At 42.1% G+C, this 21004-nt stretch overlaps 1 protein-coding gene across 1 annotated transcript; it reads right to left on the reverse strand.

Annotated features, from left to right (window-relative positions):
- Nucleotides 1-902: 902 nt before the first annotated feature.
- LOC149970295 (homocysteine-responsive endoplasmic reticulum-resident ubiquitin-like domain member 2 protein) lies at nt 903-16202 on the reverse strand. Its single transcript, XM_090228357.1, has 7 exons — nt 16056-16202; nt 14610-14687; nt 14340-14393; nt 5004-5147; nt 3956-4242; nt 1796-1820; nt 903-1517 (listed from the first exon to the last, which is right to left on the reverse strand). Exons 1-7 carry the CDS (start codon nt 16200-16202, stop codon nt 1347-1349), a joined length of 906 nt encoding a protein of 301 aa, XP_090084483.1. The 3' UTR covers nt 903-1346.
- Between the last annotated feature and the right edge of the window lie 4802 nt (nt 16203-21004).

Raw genomic sequence — 21004 nt, forward strand, 5'->3', positions numbered from 1 at the left:
TGGTAACTAGGGGTTTGTGGTATATTGATTATATACCACGGTTAAGGGCAGTGTTCAGGCACTCCGCGTTGCGTCTTGCGGAGAACAGCCCTTAGCAGTGGTATATTGGCCAGTTACCACACCTCCCCGTGCAATATTTCTTAATTAGCTAATAGGTTCGTTAATATTTGAGGTGAATATTGACACTTACCAAGAATGACTGATTCCAATGATTATAAAATATCGCAGTTTATCTCTGATGAAAACAGACACGTCAACTCCCATCTTCTTTGGTTTGCAAAACTCATTTGAGAGAAACACATTTCCGTGCCTGTCGTTTGTTGACATGACGGCCAAATGCAATGCCTTTACCCTTTCCACCATTCCGGATGACATCGGTTGATTGTAACAATTACTCATCGTCCCTTTCAGAACTAAATTGGGCCTGATCGACTGAACTGAGTCATCAGGTTCAGACTTCGAGTCCGATAATACATAAAAAGATTACACAATTGCCACAGATACCAGCTAAGCAACTCATTTCAGTATTTTCAACCGGTTATTTTCTTTGTCAAACTTCCTTGTCAAACTTAATGCGCTAACGTTAGTTTGCTAACTGCTAACTGGCAAGCATTTTTTTGGTGCCACTCAACCTCAGAGGACGCGCCGCAATTTATTTAGTAACCATGTAAACCCAGTATCAGGACGGTTTTACTGCACCATCGTTATATTGATTCATATAAAAAATAATAAAAAATATTAATGTTTTTTTATAATGGATTAAATATTTTCTTTAAAAAAATAATAGTTGTCTGTTCTGATGCTCACGACCGTTACCAACAAACGAACGCCAAGGTTCCATTTTAACAGATTACGCGCCAAACACATCACAACAAATATGATTTAGGGTACTTTCCAACGGATTGCTTGAAGTTTATATTAAAATAATACACTTATTATACAATTTAACTTCAACTATAGACAGTACATACTTGATCATTCTTTCACACAGAAATAGGGCTCATTATCATTGTAATAAACAGACTATATTACACAGGGATCAATGTTCTCTGTCTGCTTACAAGTCATAGTTTCCTATACTACAACGACTGAGAAGATCATACTGAAGAATATTTAGATCTCATGACATTGAACGTTTCAAATGATGTCCTTTTCCCCCAAAAGTGTCATTGTGTTGTTCACTTCAACACCTTTTTGTCCGTGACCGTTCAGTTCTTTGGTAGTGCCCTGTGATCCGGTCGATGTATAATGATTGTGTAGACCTAGGGGTGAACTCGCTGGGCATACTAAAGATAGTGTATTCAGTCCAGTCACTAGTGCCATTCTGACTTCCATGGCTCATTGGCTCAGTTGGCAGCATTGGGGGGCCCCTCAGGTATAAGAGACATGAAGAACGTGACAATAAATGACCAAGTTGTAGAGAGGAAGCCAACATGGGGAATAGCATTGGGATCCTCTGGTCCTTCCTCTCCACTGTCCGCATCGTCATTCCCTAAGCCGTCATCCATCACCCGCTCCTGTGTAGGTCCAACAACACAAACTGTAAAAATTGATAGATTTTTTTCCCCCTCTTACAATTGTAATCATTCACCATAGCAATACCATATTACGTTACCAGATAAGCATTACATAAATCATGCATCACTGCTATTGCAAATTATATTACTCTATCATTCCAGGGGTTCTGTCCTGACATTCAAAAGCACTTAAACTAGAGTTAAAAGGTCAGAGGTCACAGATGACCTACCGTCTCTTGGAGGTCATGATGAAGGTCCGAAGTTCGTTCTCCGGGTTAAAGGGGGAACCACGCAGCTTGGTGCCTAACGAAAACACAGAGAAACAGCCAATAACAAACCCTGTGATACATAATGAGTGACCATTTCATAACACATTTGTTGGGTCAAAGAGCCAAGAAGACCCGGATAAAAAGGTATAGGGTTAAAATAATATATTCAGAACAATCTCACTTTCCATTTACACAATTTGTACAAATACACTGAGTATACCAAACATTAGGAACACCTTTGCTAATATTGAGTTGTACCCCCTTTTGCCCCCAGAACAGCCTCAATTCATTGGAGAATGGACTCTACAAGATGTTGAAAATGTTCCACAGGGATAATGGCCCATGTTGACTCCAATGCTTCTCACAGTTGTGTTAAATTGTCTGGATGTTCTTTGGGTGGTGGAACATTCTTGATACACTCTGGAAACTGTTGAGAGTGAAAAACCCCGCAGTGTTGCAGTTCCCCGTTTAAAGACACTTACATTTTTTGTCTTGCCCATTCACCTTCAGAATGGCACACCCACACAATCCATGTCTCAATTGTCTCAAGGCTTAAAAATCAGTCTCCTCCCCTTCCTCTATACTGATTGAAGTGGATTTTTAAAATTTAACTAGGCAAGTCAGTTAAGAACAAATTCTTATTTACAATGACGGCCTACCCTGGGACAAACCCGGACGACGCTGGGCCAATTGTGATGTGATGCAGCCTGGATTAGAACCAGGGACTGCAATGATGCCTCTTGCACTGAGATGCAGTGCCTTAGACCGCTGCGCCACTCGGTAACATCAATAAGGGATCATAGCTTTCACTTGGTCAGTCGGTCATGGAAAGATCATGCTCCCAGAGCTAAATAGCTATCTCTTTCGATATTGGCAAGACAGCACATACAGTGGGGCAAAAAAAGTATTTAGTCAGCCACCAATTGTGCAAGTTCTCCCACTTAAAAAGATGAGAGAGGCCTGTAATTTTCATCATAGGTACACTTCAACTATGACAGACACAATGAGAAAGAAAAATCCAGAAAATCACATTGTAGGATTTTTAATGAATTTATTTGCAAATTATGGTGGAAAATAAGTATTTGGTCACCTACAAACAAGCAAGATTTCTGGCTCTCACAGACCTGTAACTTCTTCTTTAAGAGGCTCCTCTGTCCTCCATTCATTACCTGTATTAATGGGACCTGTTTGAACTTGTTATCAGTATAAAAGACACCTGTCCACAACCTCAAACAGTCACACTCCAAACTCCACTATGGCCAAGACCAAAGAGCTGTCAAAGGACACCAGAAACAAAATTGTAGACCTGCACCAGGCTGGGAAGACTGAATCTGCAATAGCTAAGCAGCTTGGTTTGAAGAAATCAACTGTGGGAGCAATTATTAGGAAATGGAAGACATACTGATAATATCCCTCGATCTGGGGCTCCATGCAAAATCTCATCCGTGGGGTCAAAATGATCACAAGAGCGGTGAGCAAAAATCCCAGAACCACACGGGGGGACCTAGTGAATGACCTGCAGAGAGCTGGGACCAAAGTAACAGAGCCTACCATCAGCAAGGGCATTGAAGATGAAACGTGGCTGGGTCTTTCAGCATGACAATGATCCCAAACACACCGCCCGGGCAACGAAGGAGTGGCTTCGTAAGAAGCATTTCAAGGTCCTGGAGTGGCCTAGCCAGTCTCCAGATCTCAACCCCATAGAAAACCTTTGGAGGGAGTTGAAAGTCCGTGTTGCCCAGCAACAGCCCCAAAACATCACTGCTCTAGAGGAGCAAAATACCAGCAACAGTGTGTGAAACCTTGTGAAGACTTACAGAAAACGTTTGACCTCTGTCATTGCCAACAAAGGGTATATAACAAAGTATTGAGATAAGTATTTGGTCAATAACAAAAGTTTATTTTCCACCATAATTTGCAAATAAATTCATTGAAAATCCTACAATGTGATTTTCTGAATTTTTTTCTTCTAATTTTGTCTGTCATAGTTGAAGAGTACCTGTGATGAAAATTACAGGCCTCTCATCTTTTTAAGTGGGAAAACTTGCACAATTGGTGGCTGACTAAATACTTTTTCCCCCCACTGTACATTGAGTTCTGGGGCAAGTCTAGTATGTCACCACTAAGGACACACAGCATTAATTTGAGAGGGTGCAGGGAAATACTCACAGGTATAGCAGCAACATGGCGCCAATCACCATGACGAAGCGGATAAAGGATGAGTAAAAGTAGACTATGCTGAGCAAGATGGCGGCGCAAGACACAGTGTACACCCAGTCCAGCCAATCACAGTTCTGATCCTCGTCGTTCAGCAGCGCCTCCGCTCCCTGGGTGTTCAACTGGATGTTGGGGTCGCCATGGCGCTCCTCCAGGGGAGGCGGGTTCAGAGGATCCGATTGGCCAGGCTGGGCCGAGAGCAGGTCAGGCCTGAGATGGTGAGACGAGGCAGCCAACATCTGACAGAAGGGCGAGGGAGAAAGACAGAGAGAGAGAGGGAGAGAGACAGAGAGAGAAAGGAGAGAGAAATTCATGTAAAGAGCAACTGGATTAGTAGCTAGGTTTCCATCTAATTGTTCACAGATTTCATGCGAATATTATAAAATCCACATAAAAAACAATATTTGTGCATAAAGGCGTTTCCACCGCCATTTATCGCACTATTCATTTTCACGACACAAAAATATCTCATGTCGTACAAACATTTTCTGTCGACAATTATGAAATTGTACCGACACTTCCTCGTTCCATCAGCATGGTCGTGACTTTTTTTTCCATGAGTCAGATAATTCGTCCACCTGAGAACCTGGTTCGTTTTATATAGAGAAGATCTGAAAGTGAGATCATTGTGATTGAATCTCAGTGATTCCATGACACAGCATGGGTAATTGAGCATATTGTCACACAGTTATTGGGAGACAGCAGACTTACTAGTGCATGTAGTATTGCCGGGCGTACACCTGCTGCCACCACAGCAGTGTCATGGGATTGTACTGTATGCCAGGGTAGGCTGGCATGTTGGTGGGAGGGCCTTGCTGTGGCGGGAACTGGTTCCACATGTAGCTGCAAGGTAAGTACACAGCTGCGGGGTAAGGGGTTTGGGTATTATCAGTAGACAACAAGCACATTAACACATAAAAACACACAGAAATCTATTGTGAAGTGAGAGCTCTCAACAGTGGTTCACATCTTGGCCAATCATAACGTGTCCAGAACTAACCGTGTTGCCGTATAAGGACTTACCCTTAAAGGCAGGGTGTGGTGCATGATTAGGGGCGGGGCCTGTCTGATGTCTCAGCCCGTCAAAGCTCTCTTCAGAGGAGGTTGATTGACTCTGGGAGGGGACATTGGGGCTCTGACCCATCTGAGAAAACAGACAAATACGATTGGAACTCTACTTTTTTATTTCACCTTTATTTAACCAGGTAGGCCAGTTGAGAACAAGTTCTCATTTACAACTGCGACCAGGCCAAGATAAAGCAAAGCAGTGCGACAAAAACAACAGAGTTACACATGGGATAAACAAACATACAGTCAATAACACAATAGAAAAATCTGTATACAGTGTGTGCAAAACGAAGTAAGGAGGTAAGGCAATAAATAGGCCAATAGTGATTACAATTACAATTTAGATATTTACACTGGAGTGATATGTGAAGATGAGGATGTGCAAGTAGAACATACTGGTGTGCAAAAGAGGAGAAAAACAAAAACAAATATGGGGATGAGGTAGGTAGTTGGTTGGATGGGCTATTTACAGATGGGTTGTGTACAGTTGAAGTGATCGGTAAGCTGCTCTGACAGCTGACTCTTAAAGGTAGCGAGGGAGATATAAGTCTCCAGCTTCAGTAATTTTTGCAATTCGTTCCAGTTATTGGCAGCAGAGAACTGGAAGGAAAGGCGGCCAAAGTAGGTGTTGGCTTTGGGGAAGACCAGTGAAATATACCCGCTGGAGCGCGTGTTACGGGTGGGTATTGCTAAGGTGACCAGTGAGCTGAGATAAGGAGGGGCTTTACCTAGCAAAGACTTATAGATGACCTGGAGCCAGTGGGTTTGGCAACAAATATGTTGCGAGGACCAGCCAACGAAAGCGTACAGGTCGCCATGGTGGGTAGTATATGGGGCTTTGGTGACAAAACAGATGGCACTGTGATAGACTGCATCCAATTTGCTGAGTAGAGTGTTGGAGGCTATTTTGTAAATGACATCGCCGAAGTCAAGAATCGGTAGGATAGTCAGTTTTACGAGGGTATGTTTGGCAGAATGAGTGAAGGATGCTTTGTTGCGAAATAGGAAGCCGATTCTAGATTTAATTTTGGATTGGAGATGCTTAATGTGAGTCTGGAAGGAGAGTTTACAGTCTAACCAGACACCTAGGTATTTGCAGTTGTCCACATATTCTAAGTCAGAACCATCCAGAGTAGTGATGCTATAGTCGGGCGGGCGGGTGCGGGCAACAATCCGTTGAAGAGCATACATTTTGTTTTACTAGCATTTAAGAGCAGTTGGAGGCCACGGAAGGAGTGTTGTATGGCATTGAAGCTCGTTTGGAGGTTTGTTAACACAGTGTCCAGAGGAGGGCCAAATGTATACAGAATGGTGTCATCAGCGTAGAGGTGGATCAAAGAATCACCCGCATCATTGATTTATACAGAGAAAAGAGTCAGCCCGAGAATTGAACCCTGTGGCACCCCCATAGAGACTGCCAGAGGTCCGGACAACAGGCCCTCAGATTTGACACACTGAACTCTATCTGAGAAGTAGTCATTAGAGAAGCCAAAGTTGTTGAGTCTGCCGATAAGAATACGGTGATTGACAGAGTCGAAAGCCTTGGCCAGGTCGATGAAGACGGCTGCACAGTACTGTCTTTTATCAATGGCGGTTATGATATTGTTTAGGACTTTGAGCATGGATGAGGTGCACCCGGGACTAGCTCGGAAACCAGATTGCATAGCGGAAAAGGTACGGTGGGATTCAAAATGGTCGGTGATCTGTTTGTTCACTTAGCTTTCGAATACTTTAGAAAGGCAGGGCAGGGGGGATGAAAATGGCGCCGTAGAGAGAACACAGTGTTTCAGCGAGCTCTCGTGGCATTCGTAAATTTATATTTTTACATTAATCTCCTAGCTTGAAAAAGTGGTAGAATTGGCTAAATAAGTTACCATATAATGAGTCTTGTCGGCTTTTTCGCAAAAATCTCCGACAACATGCCCAACAGAACTACTAAGAAGTCGACCAAAACCACCACCCCTGTGGATGTGCATGAGGAGCTAGCTAACGTTAGCAAGGCTAGCACCATTGCGGATACAGGCACAATGGACCTGGTGATTCAAAAGATGACTGATAACATTACTAAAGTGATCAATGCTAAGATAAGGACGGTCTTGGAAGCAATAGCAGGTCATTCAGCTGAACTACAGAGGGTTGTGGAACGTGTTGTTGAGGCAGAAGGAATAATTGATGCAGTGGAAACTTCAACTACATCTATGGACGCTAAGATAAAAGCACTTGAGAAACAGGTGCGTGAAATGGCGGAGCACATTGACGACTTGGATAATCGAGGACGCAGATGCAATATTCGTGTTGTGGGACTCCCGGAAAATTCTGAAGGGACACGTTCAGTAAAATTCTTTGAGGAATGGATCCCTGGCTACCTACAAATGGACACTAAGGCTGGCCGTGTGAAGCTGGACAGAGCCTATCGCTCTCAAGCACCGATACCCGGTCCCAATCAGCGCCCACGGCCGGTGGTTATAAAGTTCCACAACTTCACCAACAAGCAGCGCGTCATGGACGCGGCTAGAGACATCGGCTCTGATGGTAGTCAACGTAAAAGTCCCAAGGTCTCATTCTTCAATGATTATTCCACTGCGGTTGTACGAAGACGCAAAGTGTTTGATGAGGCGAAGGCTCGACTCAGGAGAATGAAGATGGACTACGCACTGTTGTACCCGGCCACATTGAAGATTATGGTCAACGGATCACCTAAAAAGCTCTACACACCTGAAGAGGCTGCTGCGTTCATTGACTCTCTCGGGTAAATTACTTTTAAGCTGCACCTCAGCAGCATTGGATAACTTTGTTTATTTTTGGTTGAATCTGATCATGAAACAGTGACGTGAGTCCTCACGTACTCCGGCTCAGTAATATTCGTATCTTTATTATTTTTCTTGCTAAAGTAATAGCCGCTATAGCTCAGGCTGAGATATGTGTGAATCCATATTGGTGCCCAGGCTTGGTTTTAGGTGGAAGAGCCTCAATATTCTCCTATTGATTTTCTTTTCCATACATATAAAGGATGAGGCTATGGAGCGGCGATGCAGACTTAAGAGTCTACATTGGAGAGTTGAAATCCCCTGCATGTTAGCTAGTGGGAAAACCCCCTTTTGGATCTTTACATGTTTACCACTTAAGGTCTTGAATTGTGTGAAAGATACATTTGGTCGCTTTGTTATAATTAATGGTACTTTACAAGGGCAGAACATTTCTATTATGAATATTTACATCCCCCCTGCTCACCCCCCTGATTTCCTCACTAAGGTTTTTCTAGACTTTTCAGAATTAAACTCGGACACTGCAGTGGTTGGAGGAGATTTTAACTGCTTGTTGAACCCCCTTATTGATAGGTTCCCCAGCGGTATAGCTTCACTCTCTCCTCAAGCTAAGTCACTTAAAGCTATTTGTGATGATCTGGGGTATGCGGATGTCTGGAGAGCTTTTCATCCCTCCAACAGAGAGTTCACTTTTTTCTCTGCACCTCATGGATGTCAGACTAGAATAGATTATTTTTTTGTGCCCAGGACGTCTCTGCAGTCTGTTCTATCCGCTAGGATAGGAAGCATAGTCATATCTGATCATGCTGAGGTGATCCTGGACATAAAACTCAACGGGTCATTCAATCGGTCAAGACATTGGAGGTTGAACACAACCATTCTTAAAGACCATACATTCACATCATATTTCATTACAGAGTTTAAAGCATTTTTCTCTATTAACTCTCAATCAACAGATAACCCCTCGCTCCTTTGGGAGACCTGTAAAGCGTATGCCAGGGGTCTGATTATGTCATACACAGCTACTAAGAGACGGAAAAAGCGTGAAAAGCAAAAAATGTTAGAGGGTGAATTAGGAACTAAAGAGAAGGACTACATTAAAACGCCCACCCCTGCCCTATTAAAGGAAATATCAGTCATTAGATCAACGTTAGACTCTCTCCTAACACAGGACGCTGAAAAGAAAATGAGATTTGTCAGGCAAAAGCTATATGAACATGGCGATAAGCGAGGAAAGTACTTGGCATACCTAGCTAAAAAGAGAGCTGACTCAGTCAATTGCTACTATTACTGACTCTGATGGTAATCATTTATATGAAAATAAATTGATAAGTGACTCATTTAAGAAATTTTATACAAATCTTTATGCCTCAGAACTGCCAAATGATGCACCCAAATTAATGGAGAACTTATTTTGTAAGATTGAGCTCCTTACTATCTCCGAAGAGCAGCGGTCCCTCCTTAATGCCCCTATTACCAAGGAAGAGATAATGTTCGCAATTAAGAATCTGCAAAATGGTAAGGCCCCAGGACCAGACGGGTTTTGTAGTGAGTTCTATAAAGAGTTCCATGGCCTGATCCTTGAGCCATTGTGTGATATGTTTAATCACTCATTTTCAAATGACCAACTCCCTCAAACGCTGAGAGAAGCCAACATTTCACTTATTCTCAAAAGGGGAAAATGTCCAGAGTCTTGTTCCTCGTACAGACCAATTTCCCTTCTGAATGTGGATAGAAAATTGCTTTCTAAAATTCTAGCCACAAGATTAGAGGACTCACTGCCACTAATTGAAAGGAGACCAAACTGGCTTCATTAAGGGCCGTAAGTCATGCAACAATGTCAGGCGGCTTCTTAATGTAATTCAAGCTTACCAACAAAGTGCTGTGGATGGTCTTGTGCTCTCCCTAGATGCTGAGAAAGCATTTGATCGTGTGGAGTGGTCTTACCTATTATTTGCTCTAAATAAATTTGGTCTGGGTGACAACTTTATAAAATGGGTGAAAGTTTTATACGATGATCCTCAGGCTGCTGTCCTTACTAATGGGCTAAGGTCAAATAGCTTCTCTATACACAGAGGTACCAGACAGGGCTGTCCTTTATCCCCCCTCCTCTTTGCACTCGTTATGGAACCACTGGCCGAGGCCATCAGGCCTGCTATACAGGGGCTGCTCATTGGTGATGTTCACCATAAAATAAGCTTGTATGCTGATGATGTCCTGATATTCATCTCTAGTCCCGAGACTTCAATTACAGCTCTTATTAATATTATTGAATTATTCAGCGAATTCTCAGGCTACAAGATTAACCTAACTAAGTCAGAGACTATGCCACTTGGTAGCCTGCACTCTGTACCTAATACTTCTCCCCCCCTTCTCTTTTAAATGGTCTCCCTCAGGTTTCATGTGTCTGGGTATATTTGTAACTCCTAAATTCCAGCAAATGTACAAAGCCAATTGTGTTCCCTTGTTTGATACAATAAGACAGGATCTGGAGTGCTGGAACTCTCTCCCGATTTCTTGGTTGGGTAGAATATCCCTCTTGAAAATTAACATTTTACCTAGACTACTTTACCCAATCCAAATGATCCCAGTATTACTCTCCAATAAGGTAATAAAGGATGTAAATGGATGGCTAAGTTCCTTTATATGGAGTAAACGCAAGCCAAGACTTAAGATGGCAATATTGCAGCTGCCAAGTTCTATGGGCGGCTTGGACCTGCCCAATATCAGGTTCTATCAATGGTGTGCCCACCTTTGTTATATTTCTGACTGGATCACAAATGATGACTCCTCTATTTGGTTAGACATTGAAACTTCTCTTTCAAAATACCCCTTACAGGATCTTTTATTTTTCAGAAGTTTCAAGTCTGTAGAAGATCACTGCAATAATCCCGTTACACTTAACACACTCAAAGTATGGAGGTCAGTTCACCGCTTCCTGGGAAGGTCCAAACTAACCTCTGCTCTTACCATAATTCTTAACAATCCAGATTTCAGTCCAGGATTGCTGGATGCCGGCTTTAACTTTTGGCTTAATAAGGGCATACGCAGGCTAAATGACTTATTTGTTGATAAAATGTTGTTGTCATTTGAGCAGATGGTCGAGAAATATCGACTCCCAAAGCAGGACTTTTTCCGCTTCCTACAAGTAAGACATTATATCCTGAAGAGCACCACCTTAATTGGTAACCCTGGTGTGTCTGTCATTGAAAGAATGCTTTTTTTCCCACAATGGAAAATGTCTGTAAGTCTGTTTTATGATACTTTAAGGTCCCTTTCTGCTGTCAACACACAGAGGGTGAAACAAGTGTGGGAGAAAGAATTGTCTGTTACTATTGACGAAGAGATGTGGGAGGACATTTGGAGATATGCAAAAACAATATCTATATGTAATCGTACTAGAGCAATCCAATTAAGAATAATACACAGATTGCATATATCCCCAAATCGCAGACATGCTTTTAGCCCCACTTCCACTTCCCCTCAGTGTCTTAAATGCAAAACTGATACAGGCACTCTAACACATTGTTTATGGTCATGTACCAAAATACAAAGATACTGGTCTGGTGTTCTGCAAGAAATTGAAAAGATCCTAGGGGTCGATCTAGAATTGGACCCAGTTTATTTACTGTTAGGTCTCCCTAGTAGGCATGTTACTTCTGTGGGTAAAAGGAGGCTTTACAACATCCTTACCTTCGCAGTGAGGAAAAACATCCTTTTACAGTGGATTAGTGATAAGGTTCCTTCTATTAAAGATTGGCATAAGATACTATTTGAATGGGTGCCTCTGGAATATCTGACATGTACATTGCATTCTAAAACAGACCAGTTCTACAAAGTATGGGAACCTTATCTAAATTACCTAGAACCTGAGGTATCAGCTATTATGCTGCAAGGATTCTCGTAGAATGACGGGGATGTATGTATTTCAGAACTACACTGTACGTTCCATGTGTGGAACCTAACCTCTTGGTTTAAACGGAGCTTTTTTGTTTAATTTCTGTTTGTAAGTTTGTTTAAAATGTATGTATTGAGAGATGCAATGATGGTGATGGGATGAGAGAAGCACCGAGCGGGAAGAGGAAAATGGTGTACGTATGTATGGGTGTGTGTGTGTGCGTACGCGTGTGTGTATATGTGTATATATGTATATATATATATATATATATATATATATACGTAGATATGTGTAAGTGGGTGCTGTTTTTCTTTTTTTCTGTGTGCTTTGTCTCTGTTGTTGTATCTCTTAATATGGGTGAAAATTGTGAAATTCCAATAAAAATACTGTTAAAAAAAAAAGAAAAAAAAAAGAAAAAAAAGAAAGGCAGGGCAGGATGGATATAGGTCTGTAACAGTTTGGGTCTAGAGTGTCTCCCCCTTTGAAGACAGGGATGACCGCGGCCACTTTCCAATCTTTAAGAATCTCAGACGATATGAAAGAGAGGTTGAACAGACTAGTAATAGGGGTTGCAACAATGGCGGCGGATCATTTTATGAAGAGAGGGTCCAGATTATCTAGCCCAGCTGATTTGTAGGGATCCAAAGTAGAAGTCCTAACCGACTTGCCAAAACTATAGTTTGTTAACAAGAAATTTGTGGAGTGGTTGAAAAACTAGTTTTAATGACTCCAACCTAAGTTGTATGTAAACTTCCAACTTCAACTGTATGTATGTATGTATGTATGTACGTACAGTGGGGAGAACAAGTATTTGATACACTGCCGATTTTGCAGGTTTTCCTACTTACAAAGCATGTTGAGGTCTGTAATTTTTAATCACAGGTACACTTCAACTGTGTGAGACGGAATCTAAAACAAAAATCCAGAAAATCACATTGTATGATTTTTAAAGTAATTCATTTGCATTTTATTGCATGACATAAGTATTTGATACATCAGAAAAGCAGAACTTAATATTTGGTACAGAAACCTTTGTTTGCAATTACAAGGATCATACGTTTCCTGTAGTTCTTGACCAGGTTTGCACACACTGCAGCAGGGATTTTGGCCCACTCCTCCATACAGACCTTCTCCAGATCCTTCAGGTTTCGGGGCTGTCGCTGGGCAATACGGACTTTCAGCTCCATTCAAAGATTTTCTATTGGGTTCAGGACTGGAGACTGGCTAGGCCACTCCAGGACCTTGAGATGCTTCTTACAGAGCCACTCGTTGTCATGCTGGAAGACCCAGCCACTACCCATCTTCAATGCTCTTACTGAGGGAAGGAGGTTGTTGGCCAAGATCTTGCGATACATGGCCCCATCCATCCTCCCCTCAATACGGTGCAGTCATCCTGTCCCCTTTGCAGAAAAGCATTCCCAAAGAATGATGTTTCCACCTCCATGCTTCACGGTTGGGATGGTGTTCTTGGGGTTGTACTCATCCTTCTTCTTCCTCCAAACACGGCGAGTGGAGTTTAGACCAAAAAGCTATATTTTTGTCTCCTCAGACCACATGACCTTCTCCCATTCCTCCTCTGGATCATCCAGATGGTCATTGGCAAACTTCAGACAGGCCTGGACATGCGCTGGCTTGAGCAGGGGGACCTTGCGTGCGCTGCAGGATTTTAATCCATGACGGCGGAGTGTGTTACTAATGGTTTTCTTTGAGACTGTGGTCCCAGTTCTCTTCAGGTCATTGACCAGGTCCTGCCGTGTAGTTCTGGGCTGATCCCTCACCTTCCTCATGATCATTGATGCCCCACGAGGTGAGATCTTGCATGGAGCCCCAGACCGAGGGTGATTGACCGTCATCTTGAACTTCTTCCATTTTCTAATAATTGCGCCAACAGTTGTTGCCTTCTCACCAAGCTGCTTGCCTATTGTCCTGTAGCCCATCCCAGCCTTGTGCAGGTCTAGAATTCTACCCCTGATGTCCTTACACAGCTCTCTGGTCTTGGCCATTGTGGATAGGTTGGAGTCTGTTTGATTGAGTGTGTGGACAGGTGTCTTTTATACAGGCAACGAGTTCAAACAGGTGCAGTTAATATAGGTAATGAGTGGAGAACAGGAGGGCTTCTTAAAGAAAAACGAACAGGTCGGTGAGAGCCGGAATTCTTACTGGTTGGTAGGTGATTAAATACTTATGTCATGCAATAAAATGCAAATTAATTACTTAAAAATCATACAATGTGATTTTCTGGATTTTTGTTTTAGATTCCGTCTCTCACAGTTGAAGTGTACCTATGATAAAAATTACAGACCTCTACATGCGTTGTAAGAAAACCTGCAAAATCGCCAGTGTATCAAATACTTGTTCTCCCCACTGTATGTATGTATGAATAATCATCTCAGAAGCAGTGTGGATTACAATAGAAAGTAGGCCTAGATAAGCCATGTCTGTTTGTGCTCTTGCCATCTCCATAGCTCATTGTCAAGGCATTTTTGGCATGGCAATGAGTTGGCATGATAGCACAAACAGACTGGCACTCAGGCTAGCCCAAGGTGTGCTGGGATGATGAAATGTGTGGCAATCAATGGATGTTGCATGCATACCGGTAACTCACCGTGGAGCTCGTAGAGGGGACTCCAGGGGCCTTGTTACTGTGGCTCCTGAGGACCTTGGGGGACCCAGGAGGGGTGGTACTCATCCTGCTGTAAGAGTCATCCATTGCCATTAGCAAGGACAGCTACACTATTCCATTAAAATACAATTGTCAAAGTAATCAGCTTGACTTTAAGAATGTAAAACTAAGATGAATGCATACACTGCCATAATCTCTGGACAGAATATCAGGTGAAGATGAAATATAAGAAAATGAATGCAGCAGACAGACCTTTCTGAGCACATCTTTCAGTGTTAAGTGATCCAAGAGCAGCTTCCCAGAATACACCAGCCTCTGGTCTTTGGAGCTCTACAATGAAAATCGGACAGTTCAGAGCATAGAACAGTTTATTTATTATCTGTCCCTGCTGGTCATCTATGAACGTTTTGAAAAAACGATTTGGCCACATGTACTCTTAAATCTCAGTTTAGTTCATCAGTTAGACACAGGTTTTTTTCTGGATCAAAAGGGGGCTTAGGTAGCCCGAAAAAAAACACTTTGGGCTGTACGCCCAGGGATTACAATGGCAGAAAAATCCCTGCGACAGGTGTTAGGAAACCAAGGATTAAGTTAGTAGGGTAGGGTAATGACAACGCCGGGAAGCAAAGAAATAGCATACATAGAACAGATCTACCGATTCTTACACTGGCTTTCAATGAGAATGACAGATTTATAACTCACATTTCTATGTGAATTTGGTCAGGTCACCCAAAAAGTCACACATTGCCGCTTTAACAAAGAAGGCTGTCACCTGGTTAAAACTATGATGGTAAACAGTGATAGATGACACTAACCAGAGAAGTTGGAGAACACACAACAGACTGAGATTACCAGACGAGACTGATTTTAAGTGCTCAGTGTTTACTGAGCAGGAACCATAAGGAAATCAGAGAACAAAGGAATCTCACTGCCCTCCTTCCAGCCGGACGTCAAATCTACACCCTTTCAAGGCAAGAATCTTTTCAAATACAGGCCCAGCACAACCTTTCATTATTGCTTTATCCTGCATCAGATCACAACGCATCCAGTCACTTGCACCTTTGCACTACAGATAATCCTCAATGATGGCTGCTGTAACTGTGCATACAAATGCAGCCCTGGAAATTTGAGGAAGGAGTAGGCCTAATCCACTGGGGACAGATGTCAGTTCAACATCTAGTTTTGTCAGTAGCAGTTTGACATTTGTGACACTGATAGTCTGCCTATATAATGTTTCAGGGAGAGCGACAAATTGTCCTAGGTGGCTGTAACCTGTTGATGCCAGGAGACAAATGCAGCCCTGGAAATTTGAGGAAGGAGTAGGCCTAATCCACTGGGGACAGATGTCAGTTCAACATCTAGTTTTGTCAGTAGCAGTTTGACATTTGTGACACTGATAGTCTGCCTATATAATGTTTCAGGGAGAGCGACAAATTGTCCTAGGTGGCTGTAACCTCCATGAATTAAAAAGTTAAATAAACAAGGAAGTGATTTTCAGAATCAAGACATCCCACATCAGAGTGGACATGACTCTATTGTTCTATTTTATTTAATCTACCATGCAATATATTTCTAACTGAATGTTCAAACCCCATCTGAACCCAACATTTTTTTTATATACATTACTGATCTGAACAGACCTCAAGGGAAATGAAAACTGAGACCAATCTCACTGTACGTAAGCCACAACCAACTCACCGGTTTACTGGGATATAAATGTGAGATATGGGTTTTTAGTTTATCCACTGTCCAGTTTAGGAAGCAGTTGATTGTCTGGTCATCATACCTCTGGTCGGGTGCCTTAATGACAAGGATAACAGGACTATCGGCAACACCCTGGTGCATGTTTTACACCATCTGTTAGTGTCCTCCTGGAGTCTTATGGTGCCTTGCATATAGCCCAGAGATGTTGAGCTGGAACAACAGAATGGTCTCTTCCAATGCGGGCGAAGACTAAATGCTATCCAGCTGCAAGATATAACATTAGCTGATACTTGGCCACCGCATTGAAACATGAAAAAAAAGATTAAAGACACATTGTTATGGGAAATTAACACTGTGTTATGCAAGTGGATTTGAGTTCCACAGACTACATACGTACCTAGCTACGGTTTGTCAGAAAATAAAGAGTCAGGCGGAATGAGGATCACATCTCTGATAGTTCTTTCTCAGTTAACTAACGTTCCTCCTACATCCGGAACTCTAATAATCGAATGGTCCGTGCTAACCGGGATCCCTGGGACTTCCAGAAGTTTACATTTACAATGAGTTATTAAGGTTAGGGGCTACGTGTTAAGAACTCTTGCAGGGTGTTGGTTGGGAGATAATGGCTGGCTACTTTGAAGAATTTCAAATATAAAAGATACTTTGATTTTTGGTTACTACATGATTCCTTAAGTGTCTTTTCATAGTTGATATCTTCACTATTATTCCACAATGTAGAAAATAGTCAAAAATAAAGAGAACCCCTGAAATTAGTAGGTGTGTCCAAACTTCTGTCTGGTACTGTATGTGGAGACGTTGAAGAGAGTCAGAGGGGCAAGAGGCAGCCTTGTTGAAAATTTGGTGGTGAATGCATTGCAACCAGTTGCTAGTGTTTTAAGTCAATTGAGTTATCTGGGCACACTCATTGTGAAGAAAGTGGATCTTGTGTCATTTATAGCCACAATTGTAAAGCACAAGTGCCTAAGAAGTCCAAGAAGCTAGACATCATATCTGCAACTGAGAAGTTTTTGGGGCTCTAAGACTTTACGGCAGAAGCCGTGAATTTTCCAAACAATTCAAACTGATGTGTGGTGTAGCCTTATTTTGGCCTGAATGTTTTGATAACTGTAATTCTCTTTCGGACAAGGTGAGTTTTATCAATATATTTGCCTCAATTTGCTCTCAAAAATGTGAAATGCTAATAAGCAACAGAGAAGACCTCAGCAAGACAACACATTCCTGCAGGAAGTTCCTGCAGGTCATCTCTGCGCAATCAGAGACCTGTGCCCAATCCATGTGCTGTATTGAAATTCATTGAATAAAGGGTTGAACTTCTTCAGTCCCCTTTCTCTGTCTTTGCTAGTCATTGCCTACACTTTATCTAGCTACAGTTGATGTCAGAAGTTTACAGACACTTAAGTAAACTTCATTCAAATTTATTTTTCTACCACTCCACAAATTTCTTGTTAACAAACTATAGTTACATTTTTTAATAAAAATTCTTACCCCCTTTTTCTCCCCGATTTCGTGGTATCCAATTGTTAGTAGCTACTATCTTGTCTCATCGCTACAACTCCCGTACGGGCTCGCGAGAGACGAAGGTTGAAAGTCATGCGTCCTCCGATACACAACCCAACCAAGCCGCACTGTTTCTTAACACAGCGTGCATCCAACCCGGAAGCCAGCCGCACCAATGTGTCAGAGGAAACACCGTGCACCTAGCAACCTTGGTTAGCGTGCACTGCCCCTGGCCTGCCACAGGAGTCGCTGGTGCGCGATGAGACAAGGATATCCCTTGTCTCACTTCTGTGTTTTGGGTCGTTGTCACCCAACTTCTGTTGAGATTCAATTAACATTCTCCTGCAAATGTCTTGATAAACTTGGGAATTAATTTTTCCGTCGACGATAGCAAGCTGTCCAAGCCCTGAGGCAGCCCCAAACGATGATGCTCCCTCCACCAAACCTTACAGTTGGGATGAGGTTTTGATGTTGGTGTGCTGTGTCTTTTTTTTCCAAACAACTCAACTGTAATTTCCTCTGTCCACATAATATTTTGCCAGTAGCACTGTGAAACAGCCAGGTGCACTTTTGCAAACTTCAGACGTGCAGCAATGTTTTTTTGGACAGCAGTGGCTTCTTCCGTGGTGTCCTCCCATGAACACCATTCTTGTCTAGTGTTTTACGTATCGTAGACTCGCCGACAGAGATGCTAGCATGTTCCAGAGATTTCTGTCTTTAGCTGACACTCAAGGATTCTTCTTAAGTTCATTGAGCATTCTGCGTTGTGCTCTTGCAGTCATCTTTGCTGGATGGCCACTCCTAGGGAGAGTGGCAATGCTGAACTTTCTCCATTTATAGACAATTTGTCTTACCGTGGACTGATGAACATCAAGGCTTTTAGAAATACTTTTGTAACCCTTTCCAGCTTTATGCAAGTCAACACTTCATCTTCTTCTGAGATCTCTTATGTTTGAGGCATGGTTCACATCAGGCAATGCTTCTTGTGAATAGCAAACTCAAATTTTGTGAGTGTTTTCTTTATAGGTCAAGGCAGCTCTAACCAACATCTCCAATCTCATCTCACTGATTGGACTCCAGGTTAGCTGACCCCTGACTCCCACTTGGCTTTTGGAGAAGTCATTATCCTATGGGTTCACATACTTTTTCTAACCTACACTGTGAATGTTTAAATGATGTATTCAATATAGACAAGAAAAATACAAAAATGTGTGTGTTATTAGTTTTTAAGCACACTATATCTGTCTATTGTTGTGACTTAGATGAAGATCAAATAAGATTTAATGACCAATTTATGCAGAAATTGAGTTTGAAAGTTCTATTAACCAAACCACCTGTGTATCCCAAGTTCTTTGTCCCATCTTGAGACCGGGTCCTCGTTTGAACAATTTATTTGACTGTGGTGACCGAATAATCTTCAGAGCTTTGGAGAGGGAACAGTTGAAATAGGTTTGAAAACCTCTGTCAAATTCAGTGACAGTGGTACACTACAGCAGTGCAATTTGACTTGACACCACTAGATGACAGAGAAGATCTAGCAGAGATAATAGTCAATTGAACTCTTGAATAGTTGATTGGTAGCTAATAGTAAGACTAGTTCAATTAGGTGGGTGAGCGCAATGGGTTCATTATGTGGCAAAACTATATCTTCAGATAAAGATGGGAAGTAAGTGGCTGCATTCCAAATGGCATCTAATTCCCTACTTTTGACCATGACCAATATTATTTTTTAAAGTACAGTGCTATGTAAGAAATAGGGTGCCATTTGGGACACAGGCACCCCCATTTTTATTTATTTATACTATATTTGACTTCAGTGGTTCAGACCTGGAACCAACTTATTACTACTGAGCACTATGACTGTGGGATTGAAAATAACCAATTTGGAGAGTTTTGTTGGCTTTTACCTACAAAGTACTTACAGTGAGAGTTTTTTTCCGTTTGGGAAAAACGACTTTAAAATTCTACAAGTTGGTAAGTTCCGCTTATCACATGAAACCCTAATAGATCTTGCTGAATCAATTCATTCGAAAATGGCACAGGAAGATGGTTCTCTTGACAAGAAAATATACACTGAGTATACAAAACATAGACTGACCAGGTGAATCCAGGTGAAAGCTACGATCTTGATGTTGATGTCACTTGTTAAATCCACTTCAATCAGTGTAGATGAAAGGGAGGAGACATGTTAAAGACGGATGTTTGAGCCTTGAGACAATTGAGACATGGGGTGTGTATTGCCATTTAAGTGCCTATGGTAGTAGGTGCCAGTCACACCAGTTTGTGTCGAGAATTGCAACACTGCTGGGTTTTTGACACTCAACAGTTTCCCGTGTGTATCAAGAATGTTCCACCACCCAAAGGACATCCAGCCAACTTGACACAACTATGGGAAGCATTGGAGTCAACATGGGCCAGCATCCCTGTGTAATGGGGTCATCACTTTTTAATATGAACATTTATTTTGGTTCAGAAGGTTGGCTAGTTGGCTACCTACTGTACCTGGGGACACATTGATGGTCACCCGTTGATAGTGTTGTTAGGTAATGTAAGGTGGAAGTTTTGGATAACAAAGACTTATGCTAGACCCAAGGTAAACTAACCCCTCTGGGACACTAGGATGCAGTGTCTAGCAAAAGTCTACCCACCCCTTTGCACAGTTTTCACAGTTTTGCTGCCTTAAATTGAAATCTAAATAAGGCAATTAAAGTGAGAATATTTCATCTGGGAGAAACTCTGAATGGATTAGTTCCGCTTACCACTTGAAACGTTGATAGACCTTGCTGAGCCAATTCATTCTTCAATGCCACAGGAAGATGGTTTAATAATGTGACTGTTCTTTGTATTCCATTTCCTCTTTATCTGGGAATGACCTCGGGCAAACGGAGACATCAGGGTCACCACTTTTGAACATTCAAAAAAAATGTATTGGAATTCCAGGTGCAAACAGTAGGCCACGTAGAATATCGAAAATACCCCCCGCTTTTCTTATGTAGAAGGGGCTTGTTGAGAGTGCATGACAGTACAGAGGTTATCTTCCTGTCAATTGTCTTTCTACCACGTATGCCTGGGGAAGACACTGATGATTCCAAGAGGCGCTACATGTTACCGAAGAGACTGCACATACTAGTCACTCTAATGGTCCACACTGCATTAGTGGCTAAGAGATGTCCAATTTATTTTATATTATTTTCCCTGTGTGAATACGTCCATTTATTCCCTCAACACAAATAATTGTTCACACTGCAGCTCCAAAACCCTCCATGGGCATTACTCTTTGGTGAGAAACTTCCTGTGTGTTACTGGTGTTGTAGGAAATTGCAACAATAGGAGGGGTCCAAAGGAGGACAGCAATAGATGTGAGATGGGATTTACATGACTGCGTAACAAGGCTTTTTACTCGTCTAACTCTTACTCTCAAAGCT

The sequence above is a fragment of the Oncorhynchus mykiss genome, chromosome 30, assembly GCF_057628025.1.
Source record: "Oncorhynchus mykiss isolate SJ-2025 chromosome 30, ASM5762802v1, whole genome shotgun sequence".
Taxonomy (NCBI): Eukaryota; Metazoa; Chordata; class Actinopteri; order Salmoniformes; family Salmonidae; genus Oncorhynchus; species Oncorhynchus mykiss.